This window comes from Nannospalax galili, unplaced genomic scaffold (assembly GCF_000622305.1).
Source record: "Nannospalax galili isolate Female #2095 unplaced genomic scaffold, S.galili_v1.0 scaffold300, whole genome shotgun sequence".
In the NCBI taxonomy this organism is placed as follows: domain Eukaryota; kingdom Metazoa; phylum Chordata; class Mammalia; order Rodentia; family Spalacidae; genus Nannospalax; species Nannospalax galili.
In genome coordinates, this window is record NW_008347322.1 from 3,296,078 (window position 1) to 3,321,290 (window position 25,213).

At 51.2% G+C, this 25,213-nt stretch overlaps 2 protein-coding genes across 5 annotated transcripts; one reads left to right on the forward strand and one right to left on the reverse strand.

The window, feature by feature from the left end:
- On the forward strand, positions 1-22,443 carry Urm1 (ubiquitin related modifier 1). Of its 4 annotated transcripts, XR_003851248.1 has the most exons (6): positions 29-225; positions 5,864-5,934; positions 19,371-19,452; positions 20,967-21,015; positions 21,329-21,474; positions 21,787-22,443. XR_003851248.1 is itself a non-coding variant. In XM_008843979.3 (5 exons), exons 1-5 carry the CDS (start codon positions 47-49, stop codon positions 21,395-21,397), a joined length of 306 nt encoding a protein of 101 aa, XP_008842201.1. In that variant the 5' UTR covers positions 1-46; the 3' UTR covers positions 21,398-22,443. The 4 variants fall into 4 exon arrangements, 3 of the variants coding, with proteins under 3 accessions (XP_008842201.1, XP_029424609.1, XP_029424608.1); XM_008843979.3 differs by having other exon boundaries at positions 1-81; positions 21,329-22,443; XM_029568749.1 differs by lacking the exon at positions 21,329-21,474 and having other exon boundaries at positions 23-225.
- Positions 22,444-22,873: 430 nt separating this feature from the next.
- Positions 22,874-24,830, reverse strand: LOC108491364 (translation initiation factor IF-2-like). The gene is made up of 2 exons (XM_017800824.2): positions 24,401-24,830; positions 22,874-24,345 (listed from the first exon to the last, which is right to left on the reverse strand). Exons 1-2 carry the CDS (start codon positions 24,828-24,830, stop codon positions 23,237-23,239), a joined length of 1,539 nt encoding a protein of 512 aa, XP_017656313.1. The 3' UTR covers positions 22,874-23,236.
- Positions 24,831-25,213: the final 383 nt, after the last annotated feature.

Genomic DNA, 25,213 nt, shown 5'->3' on the forward strand with positions numbered 1-25,213 from the left:
ACACCGGAAGTGGAGGGGCGTTTCCTGCTCCCTCGGCTTCCTCAACATGGCGGCGCCCTTGAGTGTGGAGGTGGAGTTCGGGTGAGTGCGAGCGGGTGTCCTGGGGATGGAGCGAAGTCGTCGGGCTCGCAGCTCCCGGCCTGGCCCGATCCGGCCGCCGGCGACCAGCGCGAGGCGCGTCACCCGCAGGGACTCGGAGGCCTTGGCCGGCTGCGCGGCCCGGACGTAAGTCCGAGTGTAGAAGCGCACACACATGCCGGGAGGTGCGGGTCTGGGGTGCGGCCTGCAGCGTGTGGCTCACGGAGGCGTTGACAGCCGGCCGGCTGCCTTCCCGCCGACTTTGCCAGGCTGGTGTCGGGCGAGCCCCATCTGGCCTTGACATTTATGCTTCGAGGATGCACACACTTCCGGCTTAGAGCCTTCTTGGGGCCTTGCTTTCTCGGGGAATGTGTGACCAAGACAGGACTCCTTTTTTTTCTGTGTCCCAGACTTGGGCGTTTGAAACAGACACAAATCTCTTTTGAGGCCAGACTTGGGCGTTTGAAACAGACACAAATCTCTTTTGAGGTAGTAAGATTTAGGGAGTGCTTTCTGCAACCCTGGAGTCTGCAGGAGATAAAGGGACTAAATCAGATGCCATCGTGGGGGAGCCTACCATTGGCTGGAATAGTATGCACAAGATCAAAAGTTCCAGAATGGGGGCACGCACCAATAATTGAAGAAACACAGGACAGGTTGGAAATCTCAAATCCCTATTTTGTCCTCCAACAAGCAAGGTTTGTTACAAAAACTGCAAAAGAGGAACCTTAGAGCTGAGAGAGAAGGCAGAGAAACAAGGCCTTCAGAGATGTGTAGTTATTTCCAGAATCCCATGGAAAAACTGTGTGTTATAAATAAGCCAAGATCTACACAAAAAGTCTGGGATAGAAATCTAAAACCTTGTGTCCAAAGGCCTTTCCTCCCATTGGGTGCTCCCCCACCCGTCCTCACCCCTGGTGCTTTTATGTCTTCCCGTCATTCACCAGACATTTATTGAGTGCCTACCATGTGCCAGGCAGGGAGCCAGACACCAAGGATACAAAGATAAATAGCACTCTGTCCATTTCCTACAGTGTTCAGCATTTCTGTCCCTTTGAAGTGGGTAGTCTCATGAATGTTAAGTGCAGTTTAATTGATGATATTGTCTGGCTTCATGAGCCAGTTAGAACTACATTTGTTTGGCCTCCTGACTGTTTTACCTATCTGACCCCTAACCCCAGCTAACACCCCACCCGCCCACAGCAACCCCTACCCCCAGCCTGGGGATAATAGAATCCTTGTTATCTTGAGGGCCTTCAGCAGAGCTGAATAGGAAAGAAGCTACAGGCTGACGGTGTTAACATTGATCCACAGCCAACTTGCCTTTCAGATTCTCACTGAGTCAGACATGGTCTTTATTCAGCAGAGATATATTCCATCTGCCAGATACTGTGCTGGCAACTGTGGGGAAGTCCTGAAGTAAGTAAGACTTTTGGCCTCCAGAGTTTCCAGACCAACACAATTGCCTCTTTTCTCCCTTCAGCCTTCCTTATTCCTAAGAGCAATAGTGAGCCCTAGAAGGCAGGACAGCATGCTCTTCCCACATACCCACCTCCTTCCACACCTAACCATGTCACAGTGTCCCATGAGAATTGCAGCTTCACAGGGCTTGGTGGCTCATGCTGTCTTCCAGCACTTGGAAGGCAAAGGCAGGAGGATTGCTGCCAGTTTGAAGCCAGTCTGGATTGCTGTGTGAGCCCCTGTCTCATGCTCCCTACTCTCCCAAGTTAGGTAGTTTCATGGGAAGTAAGATGCTTGTGAAACCCAGAAGCCTCCCCTCTGTCCTCAAATTTTTTTATTTGTTTTGTTTTGAGACAGGATCTCCTGAGGTAACCCAGGCTAGCCTCAAATTCCCTATGTAACTGAGATTGGCTTTGAGCTGCTGATCCTTCTGTCTCTTCCCAAATCCTGCGGCCACCCTGCCTGTCACCTTGTATGCTTTTTACCTGTGGCCTTTCTTTCCTATGTTGTTAATAGATCTGCTTTACCTTTTACTGTCAACCTGAGATTTTCAAAGAATGTGTAATGCCCATTATTTCCTCCCTACTGGTCCTGAAAGTCTAGAGACTTTCTAAACCCTGAACACAGGTAATCCCCTTGATGCCACCAGCTCTACTACAAAGCCTTTCACATTTTTCCCGTCAGGACTAATTCTACCATTTTTTGGCATGCTGAAAACTTAGAGTTTTGTTTTGCTTTTTGAGACAGGGTATGCAAAGATGACCTGTATCCCAACTTGATGCATAGCTGAGAATGACTTTGAACTTCTAATGTTCTTGCCTCCATTTCCCAAGTGCTGGGATTACCAGCATGTACCATCATGCCCAGTTTACTTGGTGCTAGGGATTAACCCAAGGCTTCGTGCATGCAAGGCAAGCGCTGAGTGAGCTGACCTATATCCCCAGCAGAGCATTTTTTTTCAGGACACATGGGATTTGGAGTTTGTAGTAAAGATGTGGTTTTGGTTTTCCTTGTCCAGACTGCAAAGGCCTAGATGTGACAGTCTCTTTGTCCTGTCCCTTTTCCTCTTCCCTGAGTTGGGGAGGTATTGGCACACCATTGAGGTGAGTTAGTTGTTTTCACCCATTTGGCAAATATTTATTACATACCTACTGTGTGCTGGGCCCTAGCTCATTTAGAATGTCTGGAAGGGAGAGGGAGACTGAACAAGGATGGGTGGGCTGGTTCTTCTTTGGTTGGTTGAGTTGTTGAGACAGTGTCTCATGTACTCCAGGCTGGCTTGAACTCAGTTTTCAGCTGAGGAAAAACTTGAATTTCTGATCCTCCTGCCTCCACCTCCTAAATACTAAGATTATAGGCATGCACCACTGCACCAGGTTTTATGTGGTGCTGGGGATTAAACTCAGGGCCTTGTGCATGCTACCTAAGTCCCTACCCACTGAGCTATGTTTGCAGTCCATTTATTTATTTATTTATTTATTTATTGGTCTTTTTGAGACAGGGTCTCCCTATAGCCCCAGCTGTCCTGGAACTCACTATGTAGACCAGGCTGTCCTTGAACTCACAGAGATCCGCCTGCCTCTGCCTCCCGAGTGCTGGGATCAAAGGCGTGCGTCACCACGCCCAGCTACCAGTCCCCTTTTTTTTCTGTTCTTTGAAACAAAGTCTCATGTAGCCTAGTCTGGCCTGTAGTTTAACATGTAGCTGAAGCTGACCTTGAACTCCTGATCCTCCTGCTTCCACCTCCAAAGTGCTAAGATTACATGCATGTGATACCATGTCTAGCTTTTAGATAATTTTTTTAAATCAAATAAACTAGGAAAAGTTAAGATAGTTTTGGGAATGTCCGTACCTGTCATTGGCTTCAGCACATAACACCCATCGGGAATTAGAAGGTAGAGGGAAGATAGAGGTATCTTGGTTGCGTTTGAGTAGCAAATCCCTTAATATATAAGAAGATCTGGCCTTAGGTCTCTGGGGCCAAAACAGTCCCCTTGTCTGGCTCCTTAAATCTCTCCAGAAGCTAGGCATGTGCCTTCCTTCATTCCAGATGTGCTAATGGAAGTGCGGGCCCCTCCCTTAGAACCCAGCAAACCCAGCAGTGATGGGTCACTGTGAGAACTGGACTAGTTAGCCTTTCATCTGTAAGAGGAAAAACAGGCTTGGCCTCTGAGCCTGGTACTACCAGGCTTGGCCACTCTTGGTTATTTGTCTCTAGTTCCCACCCCAGTTCTCTGACCCAAAAGTCTGGGGCCCCTTGCCTATCGCCCTCCCCCAACCCAGCTGCTACATGTGCCAACCCCACCCAGAAGAAAATGAGGCTCTTGGAAAGGGATAAATGGAGGCTCTGTGTGGGCTTGCAGCTGAAATGGCCCTGCGCGCAGCCACAGATGGGCCTCTGCTCCCCCTCCACGTTTCTACATCAACAAAGCGTGACCTTGTTTAGATGACAGTCGCCCCATGTTTCCCCCATGACAGTGTTTGCCTTGCCTTTGCCTCCCAGTAGACGCTCAGGACATCTCTGTTTCCTGAGATTGGAGAGGGGTGGTGGGGCTGTAGGCATCACATCCATCAGGTCTGTTAAGGCCTTCTTAGTTCAGACCATGTGAAGTCTGAGTTGGGTGTCAGGAGACCCAGGAGGAGTGGTGTGGGGCCCTGAAAGCCCTGCTGTCCACACCAGGAGCCCTGGCTGCTGCACGTGTTCTTGCCATCTCTGCCATCTTGGCCTTCCCCTGGCCAGGTGCTAGGACATGGAAATGAACCAAACTCTGTCCTAGGGGGCTTTCTGAAAAGAGCTTTGGGGGTCATGCACCCTCTCTAGGCTTCAGTCTACTTCTCTGTCAACTGGCCTTAATAATGTCTGTCTTCCTTCCTCCTTTACTGGCATGGCCTGAGGATGCAATGGATGAGGAGCATCCTGTAACTGGCCAGGTGTTATAAACAGTTGTTCTCCATCAGTGCTAAGCACAGTGGGTTCTCTGTGCCTCTGTTGCTGTAGTGTATCCATAGTAGTCCCATAACAGTGAGCAGGAACTAAGTACTTCCACTCTCACCTGGCCAAAGGAGACTTCGAGATGCATAGGGTTTCCAGAGTTTCAGAAGGGGTCCTCAGTATTTTTGAAAATGGACAGACCAAGGCTTGGAAAAGTCACATGGCCAGGGGCTGTCTGGGAGGAGAACGCAGTTTCCTTCTTGGGGCTGGCAGCTCCAAAGCCTGTGTTCCACCTCTGTGTGCTAAGCTACCTTTCAAGAAAGTACAGGAGGGGCTGGAGAGACAGCTCAGCAGTTAAGAGCACTGGCTGCTCTTACAGAAGACCTGGGTTTGAGTCCCAGCACCCACATAGCGGCTATAAACCCTCTGTAACTCCAGTTCCAGGGGATCCAACACCCTCTTCTGAACTCTGCAGACATTGCATGACACAGGTGCACCTACCTACATGTAGGTAATACACTCACACACATAAAATAAAAATGAAGAAAGCGGAAGAAGCTTTATTATTTTTATTTTATGTGTATGCATGTATTGCCTGCATGTAGGTAAGTGCACCTGTGTCATACGATGCCCGCAGAGGTCAGAAAAGGCTGTCGGATCCCCTGGGACTCGAGTTAGCGGCCATGTGGGTGCTAGGATTTGAACCCGGGTCCTCTGCAAGAACAACCAGTGTTCTTAACTGCTGAGCCAACTCTCCAGCCCTATTTTATTTATTTATTTATTTATTTATTTATTTATTTATTTATTTATTTATTTATTTATTTTTGTCTCTTTGAGACAGGGTCTCCTTGTAGAGCTGTCCTGGAACTCACTATGTAGACCAGGCTGGCCTTGAACTCACAGAGATCCGCCTGCCTCTGTCTCCCAAGTGCTGGGACTACAGGTGTGTGCCACCATGCCCGGCTTATTATTTTTATTTTATGTGTATGAGTATATTGTCTGCATGTGTGTAAGTGTACCCATGTCATGCGGTGCTCACAGAGCTCAGAAGAGGGTGTCTGATCCCCTGGAACTGGAGCTATGGATGTTTGTTAGGGTGGTACATGCCTTTAGTCCCAGCACTTGGGAAGTAGAGGCAGGTGGATCTCTGAAATCTAGGATAGCTTGGTCACCAGGGGGGTGCTTGATTAATAATAGAAATTATTTACATCTTCTTTACCCTTCCAGAAGTTGTCTGAGAGTCATCATTGGTACTCAGGATGTTCCTGAATTTGTTCTCTGCATCTCCTTAGCAATTACTACCAGCCCTGACCTTAGTACTCAGACTCAGCCCCCTCCTGTTCCTGTTAGCTGGAACTTACCTGGCTGTCTTTCTCTGGCTTTCCTTTGCAGAGGCGGCGCTGAGCTTCTATTTGATGGAATCAAAAAACATCAAGTCACCTTGCCTGAACAGGAAGGGCCCTGTGAGTATTGGCTTCTCCTGGCTCCTCTCTGGGGGCCACTGGGCATGCGTGGGCTTGTGGTTCACGTGGGAATAATAGAATTGCCCTGACTAGTGGCAAAGGAAGAACAGACTAGAGACTGTTCTCATCTGTCCTCTCTGGGTTGAGCCAGCTCTGTAGGAGGGAGGTAAGCTAGCTTTGTCCTCATATGAGGGTCTTATACTCAGACCACTTAGAGCCCTGGACCAGTGACCTCACCTTTCTGAGCTTTGTTTTTCTCATCTGTGAAGTGGGGGTAGTAATCCCTGTCTTTTCAGGGATGTTAAAAGGAGGAAGCAGCCATTCCCTGGTGGTATAGGCATGTAATCCCAGCTACTTTGGAGACTGAGGCAGGAGGGTCAAAGCCAGCCTGGGTGTTTAATGAGACCCTGTCTCCGAAGGTGAAAGGGAGCCTGGGATGTAGCTCAGTGATAGAGCTCCTGCCTAACATGCAAGAAACCCTAGGTTTAGTTCCGAGCACTTTAGAAAGTGCAGGAAAAGGCCGGGCATGGAGGCAGAGGCAGGTGGATCTCTGCGTTTAAGGCCAGCTTGGTCTACATAGTGAGTTCCAGGACAGCTGGGGCTACAGGGAGACCCTGTCTCAAAAAGACAAAAGTGCAGGAAATAAATAAATAGAAAGAGGAAGAGGCAAGCGAACCGTGTATCTCAATAGTCACCACATGGCCGCAGGGAGATTCTTAGGGAAATAATAACATTCGCAGAACATGGAACGTGCACCTGAGCTGCTATCATGGTAGAAGATTAAAATAGAGGAGCTTGGGAATGGACAGGTGGCTCAGCGGTTAAAAGCACTGACTGCTCCTGCAGAGACCTGGGTTTGATTCCCAGCACCCACATGGTGGCTACGAACCGTCCTTAACTCCGGTTCCAGGGGAATCCAACACACCCAGCAACAAATATAATTTTAAAAATTGAAAAAGAATTACATGAGACCCTGTCTCCAAAAAAAAAAAAAGCTGGGCGTGGTGGCACACACCTTTAATCCAGCACTTGAGAGGCAGAAGCAGGTGGATCTCTGTGAGTTCAAGACCAGCCTGGTTACATAGTGAGTTTCAGGACAGCTGGGGCTACAGGGAGATACTGTCTCAAAAAGACCAAAAAAAATAATAATAGGGGCCGGAGAGATGGCTCAGCGGCTAAGAACACTGACTGTTCTTGTAGAAGACCTGGGTTTGAATCCCAGCACCCACACAGCAGCTAACAACTGCAACTCCAGTCCCAGGGGATGTGACAGCTTCTTCTGTCTTCTTGGGCATTGCACGACACAGGTGCACTTATCTACATGCAGGCAATATACACATATACATAAAATAAAAATAATAAAATATTAAAAAAATAAAATAAAAAATGAGTTTGAGGGAACTGGAAAGTTGGCTCGGTGGTTAAGAACAGTAGCTGCTCTTCCAGAGAACCTGAGTTCAGAACCCAGCACCCATGTCAGGTGGCTCACAAATACTTGTAACTCCAGCTCTCAGGGCATATGAGGCCCTGTTCTGACCTCCACAGGCAACCTTCCTATTTGCACAGACACAGACACATAGACATGTATAAGAAATTAAAAAAATATATTTTTTTTGGTCTTTTTGAGACAGGGTCTCCCTGTAGCCCCAGCTGGCCTGAAACTCGCTATGTAGACCAGGCTGGTCTTGAACTCAGAGAGATCTGTCTGTCTCTGTCTCCTGAGTACTGGGACTAAAGGTGTGCACCACCATGCCCAGCTGAGAAATAAAATCTTAAAAATAAAAGTTTTGGGCCAGGATGTGACTCGGTAATGGAATGCTTTCCTGTCATAATGAAGCCCTCAGTTCAATCCCAAGCACCACCAAAAAAGTATCCTGCCAGAAAGAATGGAGGAGGGAGGTTGCCCACACAAGAGAGAGAGTCTTCAGTTCTCTGCTTATTCTAATACTGGTTAATCTTTCTTGAACAACTATGTATGAGCACCTCGTACATGGCAGACCATGTCCAGTAACTGAGGAGACAGGCATGAACGAGACCCTGTCCCTGTTTTCAGACTTGGGGGTGGTGGTTAGAGAGTTAACTATCTGTTAACTGTCAATTGACCATCACTTATATTGAGTAACTGAGTAGCTCAGTGTGTCCCAGAAGCAGGGCTCTACTGTAGTCTGCAGCACTGTGTCCTAGTGAGAGCAGAGGATAGTAGCCAGTTCCCATCTGTATCTGAGATACTTCCGGAAGAGGCATTGATTGTGTGAGACAGGGGATGAGGTTCCTGCAGGTGGAAGGTAGATAGCAGTCATTAAGTTTGACAGGATCCTTTAGGAGTGGGCACACACTAACTGCCACTGGGCTGCAGAAGGGTAACACAGGGTGGGTCTGTCTGCCATACTTTCTGAGGAGCAGGACACTCTCTGCCTCGAGTTAGGTGTGGATAAGTGGCCAGGGTTAAATGTCAGGATTGTAAGAGTGTGTGCCCCTGGTGGGGGAAGATGTACAGGTAATGAAGATGACCGTGGTTTCATCAAACCACACATCCTCGGCAGCCTTGAGAGGGAAAGAGAGATTCTCAGATGAGTCTCAAAAATTCAATCTTGAGCCGGGTGTGGTGGTACACACCTTTAATCCCAGCACTTGGGAGGCAAAGGCAGGTGGATCTCTGTGAGTTCAAGGCCAGCCTGATCTACATAGTGAGTTCAAGGCCACCTGGGGCTACAGGGAGACCCTATCTCAAAAACGCACACACACAAAAGTTCAGTCTCAAAGATTGCCTAGGAATGACCACAGTTTGGACTGGGGAATACAGCTGAGTTGGTAGAGTGTGCGGCTAACATGCTTTAAGCCTGTGTTTGATCCCCAGCCTGAATAAACCAGGCATCAAAGAGGTGGAAGCAGGATGATCAGAATTTCAGGGTCATAGAGAGTTTGAAGCCGGACTGGGATGAGAAAACCCTGTCTGCAAAATGAAATATCACAAGTTGGGATTTATAGCCTCTTCAGTTTGCTTGATACAAAAATCCACCAATTTTCACAATTTCCAACTGTTTGTTACTACTGGTTGACTGCTGAGCAAGTGTCAGGCATAGTAGTAAATGAGGTCAGCAGCGTTGATTGCCTTATTTGTACTGGTTAATGCTTGTTGCTGGGTATTAGGTAGTGAGTGAGCAAAACAGATGTGTGGTTCATTCATTCATTTATTTTGAAAGAAGGTCTCCCTGTAGCCCCAGCTGGCCTGAAGGTTGCTATGTAGACCAGGCTGGCCTTGATTTTATGTGTATGAGTGTTTGCCTGCATGTATGTATGTGTACCTCTGTTGTTCAGTCAGTGCTGGTGAAGGCCAGAAGAGGGTGTCAGATTCCCTGGAATCAGACTTATGGATGGTTGTTAGCTACCATGAGGGTGCTGGGATTTGAACCTGGGTCATCTTCAAGAACAGTGCTCTTATCTGCTGAGCCATCTCTCCAGCCTCAATGCTTGGCTTTTTTTTTTTTAAAGAAATATTTTACTGTTTTTTATTTTGTGTGTATGAGTGTTTTGCCTGCATGTGTGTACACCATGTGTATGTAGTGGCCACAGGGACCAGAAGAGGGCATTGGATCCCTTGGAACTGGAGTTACAGACAGTTGTTAGCTACCATGTGGGTTCTGGGATTTGAACCCAGGTCCTTTGCAAGAGCAGCCAGTGCTCTTAAGTGCTGAGCCATCTCTCCAGCCCCATTACAGCGAGCCCATCCTCATCACGTCACACACAGCAAAGATTGGAAAGGATGATTGACCTTGGATGAAGGAGATATTCTAGAACTAGGAATGAAAATGCAGAATGGACTTTTAAGACAAAGGTGGAGCTAAGCTTGTACTTCCCCAATCAAAGCTGAGGAATCCATTTTGAATAAAATCATGGCTATGGCCCAACTTGAGGACACAGTTCCAACAGAACAATTCCATCAACACAGTTCCAGGAGATAGATGTTTCCAAGGGATATCTGGAAGAATAAGTGTCCTCTGAGTTCAGGCCCCTTAAAAACTAAACTTAGAGTCAGGCATTTTGTTCAGGTAACTGTAATGTTGGTAGAGTAACACCACAACTATCTCTAATGGCTGAGAAGGCATGATGTGGCTTGCAACACCTAGGATAGGCAGGCTGAAAGATGTTGGAGGAATTTGAGGCTGCAGGCTTAGGTAGAAATTCCAAAGAGGACTATTCTGAAACTTTTATGGAAATGAAAAAAAACATATTTCAAAATAGAAATAATACATGTGTAAAAAATGAGGACGCAATACCCAAGACTGATTAGAACTATCAGTTTTCCTATATATTTTTACAAGACATCCAAGAACTTTGCAGTTTTTTCGTTTTTCTTTTCTTATTTTGGGTCTTTCTGAGACAGGGTCTCCCTGTAGCTCCAGATGGCCTGGAACTCACTATGTAGACCAAGCTGGCCTTTAATTTACAGAGATCCACCTGCCTTCCGAGTGCTGGAGTTAAAGGCGTGCACCACCACCAGGCTAATTTTATTATTTTTAATTCTGTGTGTGTGTGTGTGTGTGTGTGTGTGTGTGTGTCTATGTGTGTGTGTCCCCATGTGTATGCAGGTCTCCATGGAGTCCAGAAGTGGATATTAGATGCCCTGGTGCTAGAGTTATAGGAGGTTGTGACTCACCCAACGGAGGTTCTGGGAAATTGAATTTGGGTCTTCTACAAGAGCAGTACAAGCTCTTAACCGTTGAGCCAGCTCTCCAGCCCCAGATATGTGGTTCTTGATTTTCTAGCTAGCAGTGTAGACTTGGGCAGTAAACAGGAAACAAACGACTGGCGAACAGATGAGTGCTTAGTTTTTTTGTGTTTTGGAGAATTTTTGTTTGTTTTTGTTTTTTTACTTTTTTGGTCTTTTTGAGACAGGGTCTCCCTGTAGCCCCAGCTGTCCTAGAACTGTGTAGACCAGGCTGGGCTTGAACTCACAGAGATCTGCCTGCCTCTGCCTCCCGAGTGCTGAGATTAAAGGTGTGCACCACCACACCCGGCTGTTTTGGAGAATTTTTAAAAAAATGATTTATTATTTTTATTTTATGTGTATGCATGTTATTACCTGCATGTAAACAAATGTATACCCGTGTTGTGCAATGCCCACAGAAGTCAGAAGAGGGCGTCAGATCCCCTGGAACTGGAGCTACAGACAATTGCCATGTGGGTGCTAGAGTTCTAATCCTGGTCCTCTGCAAGAGCAGAGGTAAGAGTGCTCTTAACCTTTGAACTATCTCTCCAGCCCCTTGGAGAATTTTTTGAGACAGCTGGCTTCAAACTTAGCATTCTCCTGGCTCAGCTTCCCTAGTACTCAGGTTTCAGGCCTGTACCATCAAGCTCAGCTCAGATGGGTCCTTTGTGCCTGGGAGTGGCCAGGGAGGGCCTCTTTAAGGAATGATGAGAAGAGTGCTTGACCGTAGAGAGAGGCTGTTCTGGTGAACGCCATAGAGAACAGAGGTACATGGAGCCCTCCCAGGCAGAGACAGCAGCATTTGTAAGGCCCTGAGGAGTGAAGGCAAAGGACAGGAACTGAAGGCAGGCCAGGTGCACAGTGGGCGCAGGCAGAGTTGGGGTGTAGGCCAAGCCCTAGCTCTTACACATTGTTACATGCTCCTAAGGGTTAGCTGTCGTTGTTTCCACTGATCAATTGATTAGTTGATTGATTGGCTGGCTGATTGATTGAGATAGGATCTCACTTTGTAGCCTAGACTGGCCTAGAACACTATGTAGTCCACTATGTAAGCTGGCCTTAGACTCACAAGTCCTGGGTATTGAATGTGAGCCACTGTGGGGTCTCTCCCTCTCCTTGTGGGTCGTTGGCCACCATTCCACGAGGACAAAGGGAGCAGAAGCGATGAACGGGGTCAGGAAGGCCAGTGAGCACTGACGGAAGAAAGCCCTTCGGGGAGGCAGGTTCAGTGATACAAACAGCTCCAGACTCAGTGAAACAGCTCCGTTTATTTAGTGGGATGTTAGGGAAAATATAGTGTGGAGGCCGTAGCTAATGCTGCAGCTGATAGGTGCTCATAGTATGCTTTATTTACATGTGGCAGTGGGCTCCTATCATCCGACTACCGACTACAGGCAATGCCTAATTACCATATAGAAAAAACCTGGGGGTAGTTTTTACTCTAGGTAACTATGCCAAAGGTCATGTTTTAAATGAGGCCTAGCATCCGGTGCTTGGCAGCACTTTCCAGATAAAGTCAGGCAAGAAGCTCCTGCTGAGAAAGGAGCAGACCTTAACAGCAGGGTTCCCCAACAAGCCACCATGCCACCATCCCTGGCTCAGGACTTGGGTTTCTTTTCTTACTTTGTCTTTTTTTTTTTTTTTGAGACAGGTCTCCCTGTAGCCCTAAGCTGGCCTGGAACTCACAGAGATTCCTCTGCCTGTGCCTTCCAAGTGCTGGGATTAAAGGCCTGTGCTACCATGCCCCACTGGTCTTGGGTTTCCAATCCTTTATTCTGCAGCCACTGCATAGGAGGAGGGTAGGAGCCTATCCACCCAAGATGGACAGAAGTCTGAGGAGGGAAGGCAAAGTCCCTGTGTTCAGTCTTTGGGCCGCAGCTGTGGGTCTCTGCTGTCGGTTCCTCTTCATGTCTTGCTCTTCCTATGGGTATAGATCATACTGCAGCCACAGAGCTAGTGAGTAGCTATCAGGCTTACCTTGGTGCGTGTGAGCCCCAAGAGGGGGCTGGGAAAGTCCTACTCCCTCCCCTCTGCCTGATAACTTTCCCAGTCTAGGGACCTCCACCCAGCCCAGAAGGTTTTGGAGAGTTCATTGAAGTAGTAGCATCCAAGTGTTATGGGTTGTACCAGGTGTGCTGGTACCAGCCTGTACTCTCACCACTCAAGCTGAGGATGTGAGGTGGAGGCTAGCCTGAATACATAGTGAGACCCTATCTCAACAGACTTTGCTCAGCACTCAGAGGCAAAGGCAGGCAGATCTCTGTGAGTTTGAGGCCAGCCTGGTCCACATTGTGAGTTCAAGACCAGGGCTACATAGTGAGACTCTGTGTCAAAAGAAAAAGTTTTTGGCCAGGTGTGGTGGATGGCGCGAGCCTTTAATCCCAGCACTTGGGAGGCAGAGACAGGTGGATCTTTGTGAGTTGGAGGCCAGCCTGGTCTACATAGTGAGTTCCGGGACAGCTGGGGCTACAAGGAGACCCTGTCTCAAAAAAGAAAAGAAAAGAAGAAAAAATAGTTTACCTAGTCTGATTTTAATTATTTAATTATATGGTGAAAATTTTTCAGTGTCAATTAAATCTATATCCCTGTCACCTCTTTTTCTGAAAAGGTCTTGCTGTGTTGCCCAGGTGGGTCTCAAACTCCAAGAGGGGATCCGACAGCCTCTTCTGACCTCCATGGGCATTGCACAACACAGTGCACTTACCTACAAGCAGGCAGTACATGCATACACATAAAATAAAAATAATAAATAAAATAATTTTTAAAAAAAAGATAAAAAGGAAGCCTGTTTGGGTGTGGTAGCACATCCTGTAATCCCAACACTTAGGCTGAGGCAGCCGGAGCCAGGGAGTTTGAGACCAGTCTAAGGCTACATAGCAAGTCCAAGACCAGCTAGGGCTACCTCAAGAGACCCTGTCTCAGAAAACAAACAGACAAAAAGATGTATGGATTGTGATGACAAACAAGGGGAGGCTTGGAACCTGGGCCAGGTGGGGGAGAAGAGGATTGGTGAGGCTGGAGTGGGTGAGCCTGCAGAAGAGGAGCCCTGGGCATATGCAGTCGCACAGCAGTGATTTCTACAGCCTCTCTTTTCCTATCTGTGTAATGGGGAAGTGGGCTGATTCTATTCTTTGTTCAGATTATGATCTGTTTGACACCTCCAGTTTGGAAAATGAAGTTGCTTCTAAATTTTAGAGAGAGAGAGAGAGAGAGAGAGAGAGAGAGAGAGAGAGAGAGAGAGAGAGATTAGGTAAAGAAGAGTGTGCAGATCCCAGGAGAGGTTGCATGTTTCTGAGGGAGGTGGTGAGATGTCCTTGAATGACAGAGATAGGCAGGAGCCAGTTTTGGCCATTTTGGCTGCAAGAAGCAAGGACCCAGTAGCTCCACGCTTCTAGCTACAGGTTCTGCTCCTCTTCCCCTGCTGCCCCAGCATCGCTTCCCCTCCTCTCCACCAGTCAGCTCCAGTCAGCTCCAGTCACATTAAAGGGTGACTGGTGAGGGAGGGCATGAGCTGAGCAGTTCCTGGGCGCTTTAAACTGCTTAGCATGCATTTCACAGGCTCTCCGGGGCCAGCTGTTCCTTTCTCTGCTCTCAGGGGCCTGTTTGCTGATCCCTTCCCTACCTCCCTCCTCTTTCCCCACCCCTCCCAGTCCCTGTGCAAAATTGCTTTTGAAAAGATCCACTTTCTGCTTAATTACACAATGAGGAGCGTCCCCTCACACATCTGTAAACCTCCTTCTGAGGCCAGTTTAGCCCACAAACTGCTCCATTCTTGCCCCATTCATTTGTAAATGGAGCCTCTGAGGTTCCCTCCACCCCTCTTCTCTTTCTTCCCCCATGCCAACTCTTTCTTCTCCTTTTCAACTTGCGCCTGGGGTAGGATCTCTGAGAGCCCTGCCTTGGAGCCTGGTGGATTTGGTGGGGAAAGGACAGTTTAACTTAGGGAAGAGAAGATTTAAGGGATTAGTGTTTCTTAAATCTGATGGGTGCAGGTGGAGATGAGAAAATACATTTGTTGGCATGACCTCTGTGGACCGCAGGCCCAGTAGAAGGGAGTGACATGGGAGAGAAGTGCTCTGGATGAGCAGCTCTTGACCCTAGGTGTTCACAGGGGCCAGATTTGGCTCTCTGTTGCAGCCAGGATGAGATGTTAGGTGGGACATGGGGTTGTGGTATGTAGGCTCTGAGAGGTAGGACGTGACACTCTTGAGAGTCCTGCCACGAAGGGCTCTTTGCAGTGGGCTTTTCAAGTCTCCTGGCAAGGACAAGTCTCTGGGGCAAGGGATGCAAACAAGAGCTGCTTCCTTATCTTGTCCCATTTTGTAAGTGGGTTTCATAAAACCATTTTCATGGAAGTATGTAATACACTTTGAGCATCCCCCCCACAAGCCCAGGCTGCCCTTGAACTCCGTAAGTGCACTGTAACACAGGGTGAATGGTGTCCCCACCACAGCTGCCTTGAGGTCAAGGCTCTGGCAGCTCAGATGAGGAATGAGTCACTTGAGCACACAGCTTAGAGAGCCCATCTGTTGAGTGTGTCCCATGGGTTTGACACTGGTGGTCTGCTGCTAGCAGTGTGCCTTAATCCTCAAGCAACCCTTGGAGTATGGATTAGTATCCGAATTTTTCCGAGGAGCTACACCAGGATAGAGAGGGGAGTGATTTCTTGCCCAAGGCCATCTAGCCCTCGGGTGCAGGTCCTCTCCCTGGGCAAACCTCTAACCACTTCACCACAAAGCAGCAGCTCCTATCACTTGTTATCCTCAGATGGGCAGGCCAGGTACCAGGGCCTCCTGCACCAGAAACCTTGCATCAGAGTGCTGTCATCCTCCCCTGGCGCTAAGTGCTTGGCTGGCTACCAGCACTCACAGCCTTGGAATGTGATTCCTCCCACATGGATTGCCCCAGGAGTTTAACCAGTGGCATTTTGTGGGTCCAACACTTAAATGGGAGGAAGATGGGTGGGAACAACAGCGACTGCCTGTATCCCTAGTTCCTTGGAAGGCTGAGATAGTAGGATTGTCTGAGCCAGGAACTCAAGGCCAGCCTGGGCAACATAGGAAAGAAGTCCAGTGTCTTGAGACCCACACCCTCTCTTATTCCTGCTGGCTTCTGATGAGCAGGTACTGGATCCCACAGAAGCCACAGCACTGCCTGATTAGTGGTATCCCTCCCTCTTCATCTAATGTTGGGGTTCTATATGGTGGCCAGAGACCCAGGGCATTGAAGAGTCAAGAAGAGACAGTTTCTCCCCTAGATCTGGAAGAATGACACCAGTGATAGGCTAGGCACAGACAGCTGTATGTGGCTCCTCTGGTTTGGTCTTGTTAACAGTACATTCTTATCCCATTTTGTTTTGTTTTGAATATTTTATTTATTATTTTTATTTTATGTGTTAAGAGTGTATTGCCTACATGTATGTGAGTGCACCCGTGTCGTGCTATGGAGATCAGAAGAGGGCTTCTGATTCCACTGGAACTGGAGTTAAGGACGGTTTGCAGCTGCCACGTGGGTGCTGGGAATTGAACCTGGGTCCTCAGCAAGAGCAGTCAGTGCTCTTAACCGCTGAGCCATCTCTCCAGCCCCACTTACCCCATTTTCTTAAAAAAAGGTAGCTGAATTTCTGAGGATTCCTTTACTAAGGTCATATAACCAGGGAGGGATGGAGTCCAACTCAGAACCAAGACTGGTGGGCATGGTAGTGCATACCCATGATCCCAGCAGGTGGAGGCCAAAGGATCAGGAATTCCTTAGCTACATAGCAAGTTCACAGTCAGCCTGAACTACACAAAGATCTGTCTCAACCAACCAACCAATACTGTCCAACCCCAACATCCATGCCCTTCACCTAATTCTCCCTTTCTACTGCTCAGTTGTCTTTGCTTTTCACAGACATCCTAGGGTGGTGGTGTGAGGGCAACAGCCCTGAGTCCAGACTCCACTTTGTCAAGGGCGGTGGGAATTCAGTGTTGTGTTTCAAGACAGAAAAGCCTGGAGACATGGGGTACACCTTATAAGTACTGCTAGGGTTCAGGAGAGAGCAGCTTCCTCCAGGGTCCCAAATGCTGATCTTCTTGCCTTCTCCATTGTGCCACCTTGAACCTACTCATTCCATCCTGCCTCAGCTCTTCCCATATGCTCTCCTTCTGTCCAGAACCCTCCCCGACCCAAGCCCCATTTATCCTTCAGACCTAAGCTTCAGTGTTAACACTCTAGGAAAGGCCTTTCCTGCTCCCAAAGGAGGTAGCATTTATCACAACTAATTAAGTAAGTAATGTCTGCTTCCCCTCTGCCCTCTTCCACAAGGGAGGCTCTGTCTGGCTTGCTCGCCACCATCACCCTAGCACCTGGCACAGAGTAGTTGCTCAGTAAGTATTTGTCTTGTGAATGGGAGACTACCCTCAGGAGGGGGAAGGAAGAGAGATTCTCCAGCCCCCATCCATCCTGGAGCCACCCCCAAGCCACCAGTCCCTGACTCTGCTTAACCCTTCCTCCTCCCCGTGCGCCTTTGGAAGCCAACCATCTGGCTTGGAGCCTATTTGCATATTGTCTGGGCCTCAACAAGCCAAGCAAGATGTCCCTGGGGGTGCGTTTCAGGCCAGACTGAGTGGCCCTTGCAGCCTACTAAGGGAGCCTTGAGTCCTACCTCTCCCCACCCCGAATCCAGGCATGGGGAACAATAAGGGTGGTGATGCAGTAGCCTCACCATGGTAACAGGCTATCAAAAATGTGGGCAGGCCTGGAGTGGGGGTGGGCAGAAGAGGGAGGGAGTGACCTCAGCAAATAGGAGTATCATGATAAATGAGGCAGCACTGGGCAGCAGACTCATCCCCAGCCCACCCCTCTGGGAGTCCATGATAGTGCCATCACGTGGTTGACCCCAGCGTGACCACCAGCCCTCCCCCATTCCCAAGCCTATCTAAACTGGAACAGAAGCACCCTCTCTTTGGAGGGAGCCAGGGCTGTCCCCCAGCAGAGTCCTGACTCTCTACTGGCCAGCTAGTGTTATGAGATGCAGCCTGTGGTCACTGGACCAGGCTTGCCCAAGTCCCCCTTGCTGTGTCCAAACACAGGCTCGGCCCTGACTGCCGAGGCCAGCTGATGGATGTGTTAGACCCTGGCTGTTCTGTCGAGCTGACACAAGATGTATGGGCTGGCAGCCCACCAGACAGTGCCAAGATGGAGGCCAAGGTGATTCAGGGCTGAGGGGAAGAGCCCACCAGGACTCTAAGTGGCCTGCAGTGTGAGAGGGGAGGGGTTAGCACCCTTCCTGCCCCTAGGGGGCAACAAGGACTTAAGTCTTGCTGGATTTGTTGGTCTTTTTGAGACAGGGTCTCCCTGTAGCCCCAGCTGACCTGGAACTCAATATATAGACCAGGTTGGCCTCAAACTCACAGAGATCCATCTGCCTCTGCCTCCCAAGTGCTGGGATTAAAGGTGTGTGCCACCATGCCCCATTAAGTCTGCTTAGTTAAAAAGAGGAATTTTGAACTGGAAGGTGTATCGGTCCCTGTATCCTGCCTGTAGCCCTATGCTCTGTGGCATACAACCCAGAAATGCTGTTATCCAGCAGAAGGGACTAGGTCATCCAAGCTGTACTGTCCCACCTCCTAGGAAGCTGCGTGCAGGCAAGAGTATGTTCTGGTCCTGCCAAAGGCCAGGCCTACACAGGACCCATACTGGGAGAGGAGCAAGACTTACTGTGAGCAAATAGCCAGCCAAGCCTCGGCCTCTAGTCCAGGACTTTAGGTGCTGGCACAGCTGCGACACCCTCACCCTGTTTCAGCTTAGGCCCTGAGCCTTGTCTCAAGTACCATGCAAGCAGCAGACCCCTCTGAAACACTGTGTCTGTGGCTTCCTGAAGGCTAATTGTTTCCCAGGGACCTTCGTTCTCAGGTCACCTCTGAGAGAGCAGGACCTCCAGCAGCCTTGGGACAGCTGAAGAGTAGAGTGGTGACCTTGGGCATCAACATGTTTGTGGAGGTGACTCGATCCCAATTTGCCATAGCCTGGTCTCCCCACTCCTGGGAAAGAAGAGGTAGCCCTGGCGACTGCTGCCTCAGCCTCCACATGCTGTATGGAGACTGTTGGCTGTCCCAGAACCCCAGCTTACAGGAGGCAGCTCTCAGTGTTCCGCCGAGCAGGAAAGGCCCTTTCGGCCCTGAACCTCTTGCTTCTTCAAGGTGGCCACCCCCAGCTTGCAAGGATTGCATGGCGGGGAGTAGAAAAGTGATTTGTCAGTGTCTCTGGCTGGTGAGCTGCCTTCTCTCCCTCTGCTAGAGGAAATTAACTGATGTTATCTGTTCAGCAATTGTTTTTCTCCCCTTGCAAAGGGAAATATATGCAGACCCTCCAAGAGTAAAGCTAGCCCACCCCGGCTGGACGCGCAGGACAGATAAAGGTGGTTGTGGATCCTTGGTGACCTCAGCAGTCTCAGCAGCCTCAGACCTGCTCTGTTCCCTAGTCCTTTGTAGTTCCTCCCACTCTGCCTCAATTCCCAGGCAAAGGTAAAGCCTCCAGCAGTGCCAGGGCCACTTTCTCTGAAGACCTCTCTGGCAGGTCCCTAGCCTAATTCCTTTCCCCTTCTTGGGGAAATGAGGTTCCTGAGCCATCATAGCCTGCTCTAAAATGCCCCGTGGGCCCTGTGTTCACCTCTCTGTCAGACAAGGCTTTGGGGCTAGGAATGAGTTGGGTTTAACGTTGGTTTGTTCTGTGCTTCCCTTTCTAGGGGACATCCGGAACCTCCTTGTCTGGATCAAGAAGAATTTGCTAAAAGAGCGGCCAGAGCTGTTCATCCAGGGGGACAGTGTGTGAGTTCCCTTCCTCCCCTCCCTGAGGACTGCGAGGGAGGGAAGGATGCCTGAGCTGGTGCCCTTGGGTTCTGAATGTCTGCTCTTGAGTCCTCTGGCCCCCCTCTCTTCCAAAACTTCTCTGAGGAAAGAATTTCTGTGCAGCTCCATCTAGTCTGATCTAGCTTTCTTGTTATCACACTGAAAAGAGCCTGGTAGATGTCACCAGAAAATGTGGATTGTACCGTGACTGCCACATTCTTGCTGTGTGTGGAACCTTGGGCGAGTTACCTGGGCCTCACTTAGTAACTCTTTGTTCAGAAAATACTAAGGAAAGCACGTTGCCCAGGGACCCTCTCCTCCTGGACTATGTAGGACAGGCTTCTCCTATAGAACTTCTTTGATGACGGAAGTGGTCTCTATCTGTGCTGTCCCGTGGTAGCTGCTGCCACGTGGGGCTGGTTGAGCCTGGAAGTTGGCCAGTGTGACTAAGGAGCTCAGTCCTCCATTTTAGCTGGGTATGGTGGCACATACCTGTAGCCCAGCACTCGAGAACCTGAGGTGAGTGGATTGCTGAGTTTGCAGCCAACCTATGTAGCAAGACCCTGTCTCAAGGACCAAACCCTCAAAACTTTCTGTTTTATTTCATTGCAATTTAAATAGCTATGTATGTCCAGTAGGTATTCTGTGTAGGGCAGCACAGGCCCAGATTTCAGGTCATTGACCTTACACACTCAGACACATGTACCCCACATTCTCCTTAAGGACACCCTCTCTAGAAAGCCCAGAGCTTCCCCACCTGCTTCACTTCCAAACAAGGCTGGCCTCCTGTGTAAAAGAGGTAGGCGGCAAGTTGTGAGACTGTCTGCCTTGAAGCATGGGTCACCTGCAGCCCCAAGGGCTAGGGCTGCAATCCAGTGTGCAGTAGTTCTGGAAGCCACTTGCAAAGACAGCGGTGCTCCCTGGACCACAGCCAGTGGGAGCCAGGCTAAGCCCTTCTACAGGCAGGACTGCTCTTGAGCATTCAGTGCTCAGTGCCACTGGCAGCCATCCCTGACCCAGGAGTGCTGAGCTTGCCTCCTCTCCAGGATGGGCCTCTAGGAGGCCTAGAAGCCAAAATCCTTCCTCTCTAGAACCTAGGAGAGTAAGATTAGACCCCAGAAGAGTAGGTTTCTCCTGCTGGTTACTAAGATGGAGTGGCAAGAAAGCCCTGTATACATAGTCCCCTGCATCCCTAGCAGACCATGTGGGGTGGACCTTTTAATTTTCACATGGAAAAAAAACATTGATGCTCAGAGAAGCAAAATGCCTTGCCTGAGGTCTGGGTGGTGTGTGGTGCTGGCCTTAATACCTATTTTACCTGAGGCCTCCAAGACCATGGCCATCTGACCTGGTTTTCTGTCTGTGCAGACTGTGGCCTCTACCTCTTGGGAGATTTTTAACTGAACCTCGGGAGGAAGGGCTCTCCCTACATCCCTGCAGCCATAGGCTGAGCTTCTGCCTCTCACTCGTGTCCCTTACTGCCTTCCCCACAGGCGGCCGGGAATTCTGGTGCTGATTAATGATGCCGATTGGGAACTGCTGGTCAGTACCTCCAGGAACACCCCTCCCCAACCCTGCCCTCTCTGATTCAGTGGGAAAACCCTGGGCCTCTTTGATCCTTTCTGGTCCTCCAAATGAAGCTACTCCAGTCTCCTAACTCAAGTGAGGAATAGTTGCTGGGAAAGTAAGGAGCTCTCAACCCTCCCAGAGACCTGAGGGTTGGTGTGTAGGGTCTCCATTTTTCTTGTGAAGCTTTTTCTTCTCCCAGAGCAACCATCCTTTCCTTCCCCCTCCCAACCCCTGGGGAATACCTGGGATTCTGCCCTGATGGTCCCTGCACCTCTTTCCTACCCAGGGTGAGCTGGACTACCAGCTTCAGGACCAGGACAGCGTCCTCTTCATCTCCACACTGCACGGAGGCTGAGGGCTCCTCTCTGAGCCTTAGCACCCTTGTGAGGGGAGAACAGCACAACCACACATCCCCTTGGGCCCTGCCTCCAGGTGTCCTGTCCCCCTTGGCTGCCTCCTTCCCTGCTGAATCCCCTAAGCTCCCTCTAGGCAGGGAAAAGAGGCCAGGTGCTAAAAATGAGCCTTTCTGGGTAGGGCACGTGAGCAGGGAGAGAAGGCAGATGCCTGAGCCCAGCATCCTCCCAGCAGCTGAGGTGGGGGAGGGTGTGCCTGTGGTGTGTCAGGGGTGGAGGGGGGGGCTCTATGTGCCTGTGGCGTCAGGGGTAGGGGGGCCTCTATGTGCCTGTGGTGGAGGGGGGGCCCAGGTGACCCAGCTGCTTTCCATTCCCTGTGTCTTAATCTAAGCACTGAGTGACCGCCTGCAAGGCACTCCAGCTCCTGAGCCATCGTCATGGAGAAGACGAATGGACTGGAATGACTGATGAGAAGCCTCTCCCTATCCAGAGATTAGAGGGGTCTCCGCCTCAGTTTCCCCATCTGGTCAGCAGAGGGCTCTGCCTGTCCCCCACTGATGTCATTATGGAACCCCAGCTGGGGTCCCCTATTCAACGCTCACCTCCCTCCCTCCACCCAGCAGCTGCTCTCCCAGCCACACCCCTCCTGCTCCCCCTATCCCCAGCCCTTGACCCTGGCTGGCCTCCCCCCCGCCCCAAGCCACCAGATGGGCTCCTGAGAGTCCCTAGGCTGCCTACAACTCATTCTGCTGGGGGTAGAGAAGGGAAGTTGCTTAACCTTGGACCAGCCAATAGAAGTCAGGGAAGGGAGGTTGTCAGTTATACCTGTTTCCTAGTCTGCAGCTGACTAGCTGTAGTACCTGACAGTTGGGGAGATACTTGCTAGCTTGAATGCAACCCCTCAATTCCTGAGAGAAGCAGGTTTGGGACAGACAGCACCTGGTGGGCAGAGGACTGGGCCCCTCCTACCTCTATCCCTTCTGGAAGTCTGGGGGCCTGTGCCTTCAGCAGCTGGCCTTGGGCAAATAAAAGACTAGGTCGTATACTAGCCCTGCTTGGCGCTCCATTCTTAGGAACCAGTGGTCCCATTTCCCCCCAGTCCATGGGCACCAATACAGCCTGTCCTAAGCCAAGGGCACTGTGATGGCCTTCACCAGAAAGGTCAGACCATTGACTGTCCCAAAGAAGGTGGTTCAGTGGGGTCATTGGAGAAGGGGTGAGCAGCCTGGGTCTTAGGCATCCCCACCAGTCTAAGGCTAAGCTTTGTTCTACCAGCTGCAGTCAGCTGCACTAGAGCCCAGAATGGAGATGGCCTAGGTAAGACTGCTCAGCTCCCCTTCCTTTCCATGGCCTGAAGAGCTTCCCAGCCATGCTGTGGCTTTCCATTAAAAGGTTAAGGTGGAATTTACCACCCTGCAGAGATGAAAGTGCCTGTGTGGACCTGTGTTGGGGGTGGGGAGTGACAAGTCTTAGAGGACAGATGACCCTTGGTTGGTGAACTGCTCCCAAGCACTGCTGCAGAGCAGATCCTTGGGCTCCTGTGCATGGGGGCAGCCCTGTTGGGGTTCCTGGTAGAGATTACTACCTGGTAGAGATTACTTATCTCACTAGGTGCAGATTAAGGCCAGTGTGGGGTCTCCGTGTTGTTTAGAGAGGCCTTGTGGCTGGCCTTCACTAGGTGCTGAGGTCAGGGACTTGTAATGGACCTCACAGCCTTCTTTACAGAAGGCTCGCCTGTCCTGTTTGTCGTTTGACATTCCCTCCCACCCTGCAGCCCGCGAGCAGGAATGGCCTGTGGTCCCACCTGGGATTCCAGGCTCTGGAGATGGTGGAGGATTCCTTCAGCTGCATGCAGCTGATGGGGTGGGAGGTGCAGCTGTGACTTCCCTGCCGACTAGGTACCCCAGTAAATGCTGAGCATTCAGGAGGATGGGCTGGGGAAACCGCGCTCTGCCCACCGCAGGGATGCCAACGCCAGAGTGGAGACTGGCTTGGACCATTTCAGCCGCGAGCAGAAAGGGGTCAGAGAGGTGATTCAGCACCATCAGCTCCCAGGAATCCCCCACACACACACGACTCCTGACCCCTGCTTTTGAGGAAATAAACGAATAAGTTTCACTATCTCCGAAGGATTTTTCTTTAATGAAAGGTTCCTCTGTCCAAGTTCCTTTTCCAGAGGCGGCTGCGCGGCTGGAGCGCGCGGTCCCCAGCTGCTCGCTTTCTGGTAGTTGGAGGCTCTGCCTGTCCGTCTGTCCAGCGCGCGTGGGAGGGTTTGGTTGGTTTGGGGTTTGAGGGTTGGTTAGATTGTATGTTTGTGGGGTACCGGGTCGGGGACAGGTGAGAGCAGATTCCAGTCGAGTTTGCGAGCGCTTTTCGGGGGCGCCTCCTTCATCCCGGCCTCCTGCGGCTCTCGCCGAGGGCGGGTTACGCGGGCCACGTTCGTGGCCGCAGCTGCGTGCCAGCTTCTTTCCAACCAAAATGTGAAAATCGGGAAGCCAGTGCGATCGACTGAGGACCCCGCCGGCAGAGACAGTCACCGCAGAGGACGAGGATGGAGGCGCGGACGGCCCCTTCTTTGCGCGCCAGCTCGGGGCCACGGTCCTCGGCTGAGACCAGCCGCCCCGGGGTCGCGCTCGGGCCCTGCGGCCCCCGCCCCTGCTGCGCCCGGAGCTCAGCCACAGATGTCCAGCCACAATTCTCGGTTGGCCGCAGACTCGTACAAGAATTGCGTTTGGACAATCAGTGGCGAAGCCCCTGAGTTGAGGGCCCCGCGTCCTGCGGGGTTCCGCCTCGCTCCGGAGACGCGCACCCGGAGCTCCGAGCTGCGGAAGACCTCGCAGAGCTCCGCGGTGGCGACCCAGCCCACGGTAAGGGGACGGCGGCACGCACACCGCGGCCCTTCGCGGGCCACCCGGCGCCCCTGCTGCGTCTCCCTCCACCGTGGCCCGGGCTTAGGGCTCTGAGCCGCCCCAGGTTAGGGGACTTTTCTGTCGGGTCCAGGGAACCCGACTCCCATCTCCCCGCCCCAGGCTGGGCTCGCGGGGAATCCGGGGAGCAGGGGCCCGCGGCCGGTGGCGTCTCCTGGTCCCGGGCCGGACTCGCCGGCCCCCTCCCCCGCCCAGCCCTGGGCACGCACCGGCTCCGCGCTGTCCGCGTCCTTGTGGCTGAGTAGCGGCCGGGGCGCGGGTGGCAGTGGCCAGGGCGGCCGGGAGCGCAGGAATGCGCCGCCGGGTCACCTGCAGCGCCCGGGGAGCCGACCTGGGAGCCGGTTGCTGGCGAGGCGCAGGGCTGGACCCGAGCGGGCGCCTCTGGCGGCTCGGGGCCGGGGCGGGCTTTTAGTGGGCCGCTCCAACAATACGGGCCTGGCGCGGAGAAAGGGGCTCGGCTGCAATTGGTACTGGATTTGAATAACGCCACGGGGCCATCAATGGTCATTGTGTAGATGGGTAATGAATCTCCGCTGTCTCTCGGGCTGGCCAGGCAGCTGCAACCTGCGCTCAGGCAGCTCTTAAAGACATAGCCTGCCCCTCCCTGGGGGCCGCCCCCCCCCCCGCACCGGTCGGACCCTGGCGCCCTCCCACCCCCACTGGGCACCCTCCACTCCCCATGCCCCGCCTGCTCCCTGGGCCTGACCCCTTTGCCGGTGGCCCCCTCCCTCCAGGGCCAGGCACCCACATCCCGGTCCTGTACTCTGTGGACCTGAATCAGGCCTCTCTGATCTTGACTGAGCTCCCCAAGAATGCCCAGGGTACCCTAGAATCTTTCAAGACCCAAAGCTGCCTCCCAACAGCTGAATCTGTGTCCTCTGGAGCTCTGAA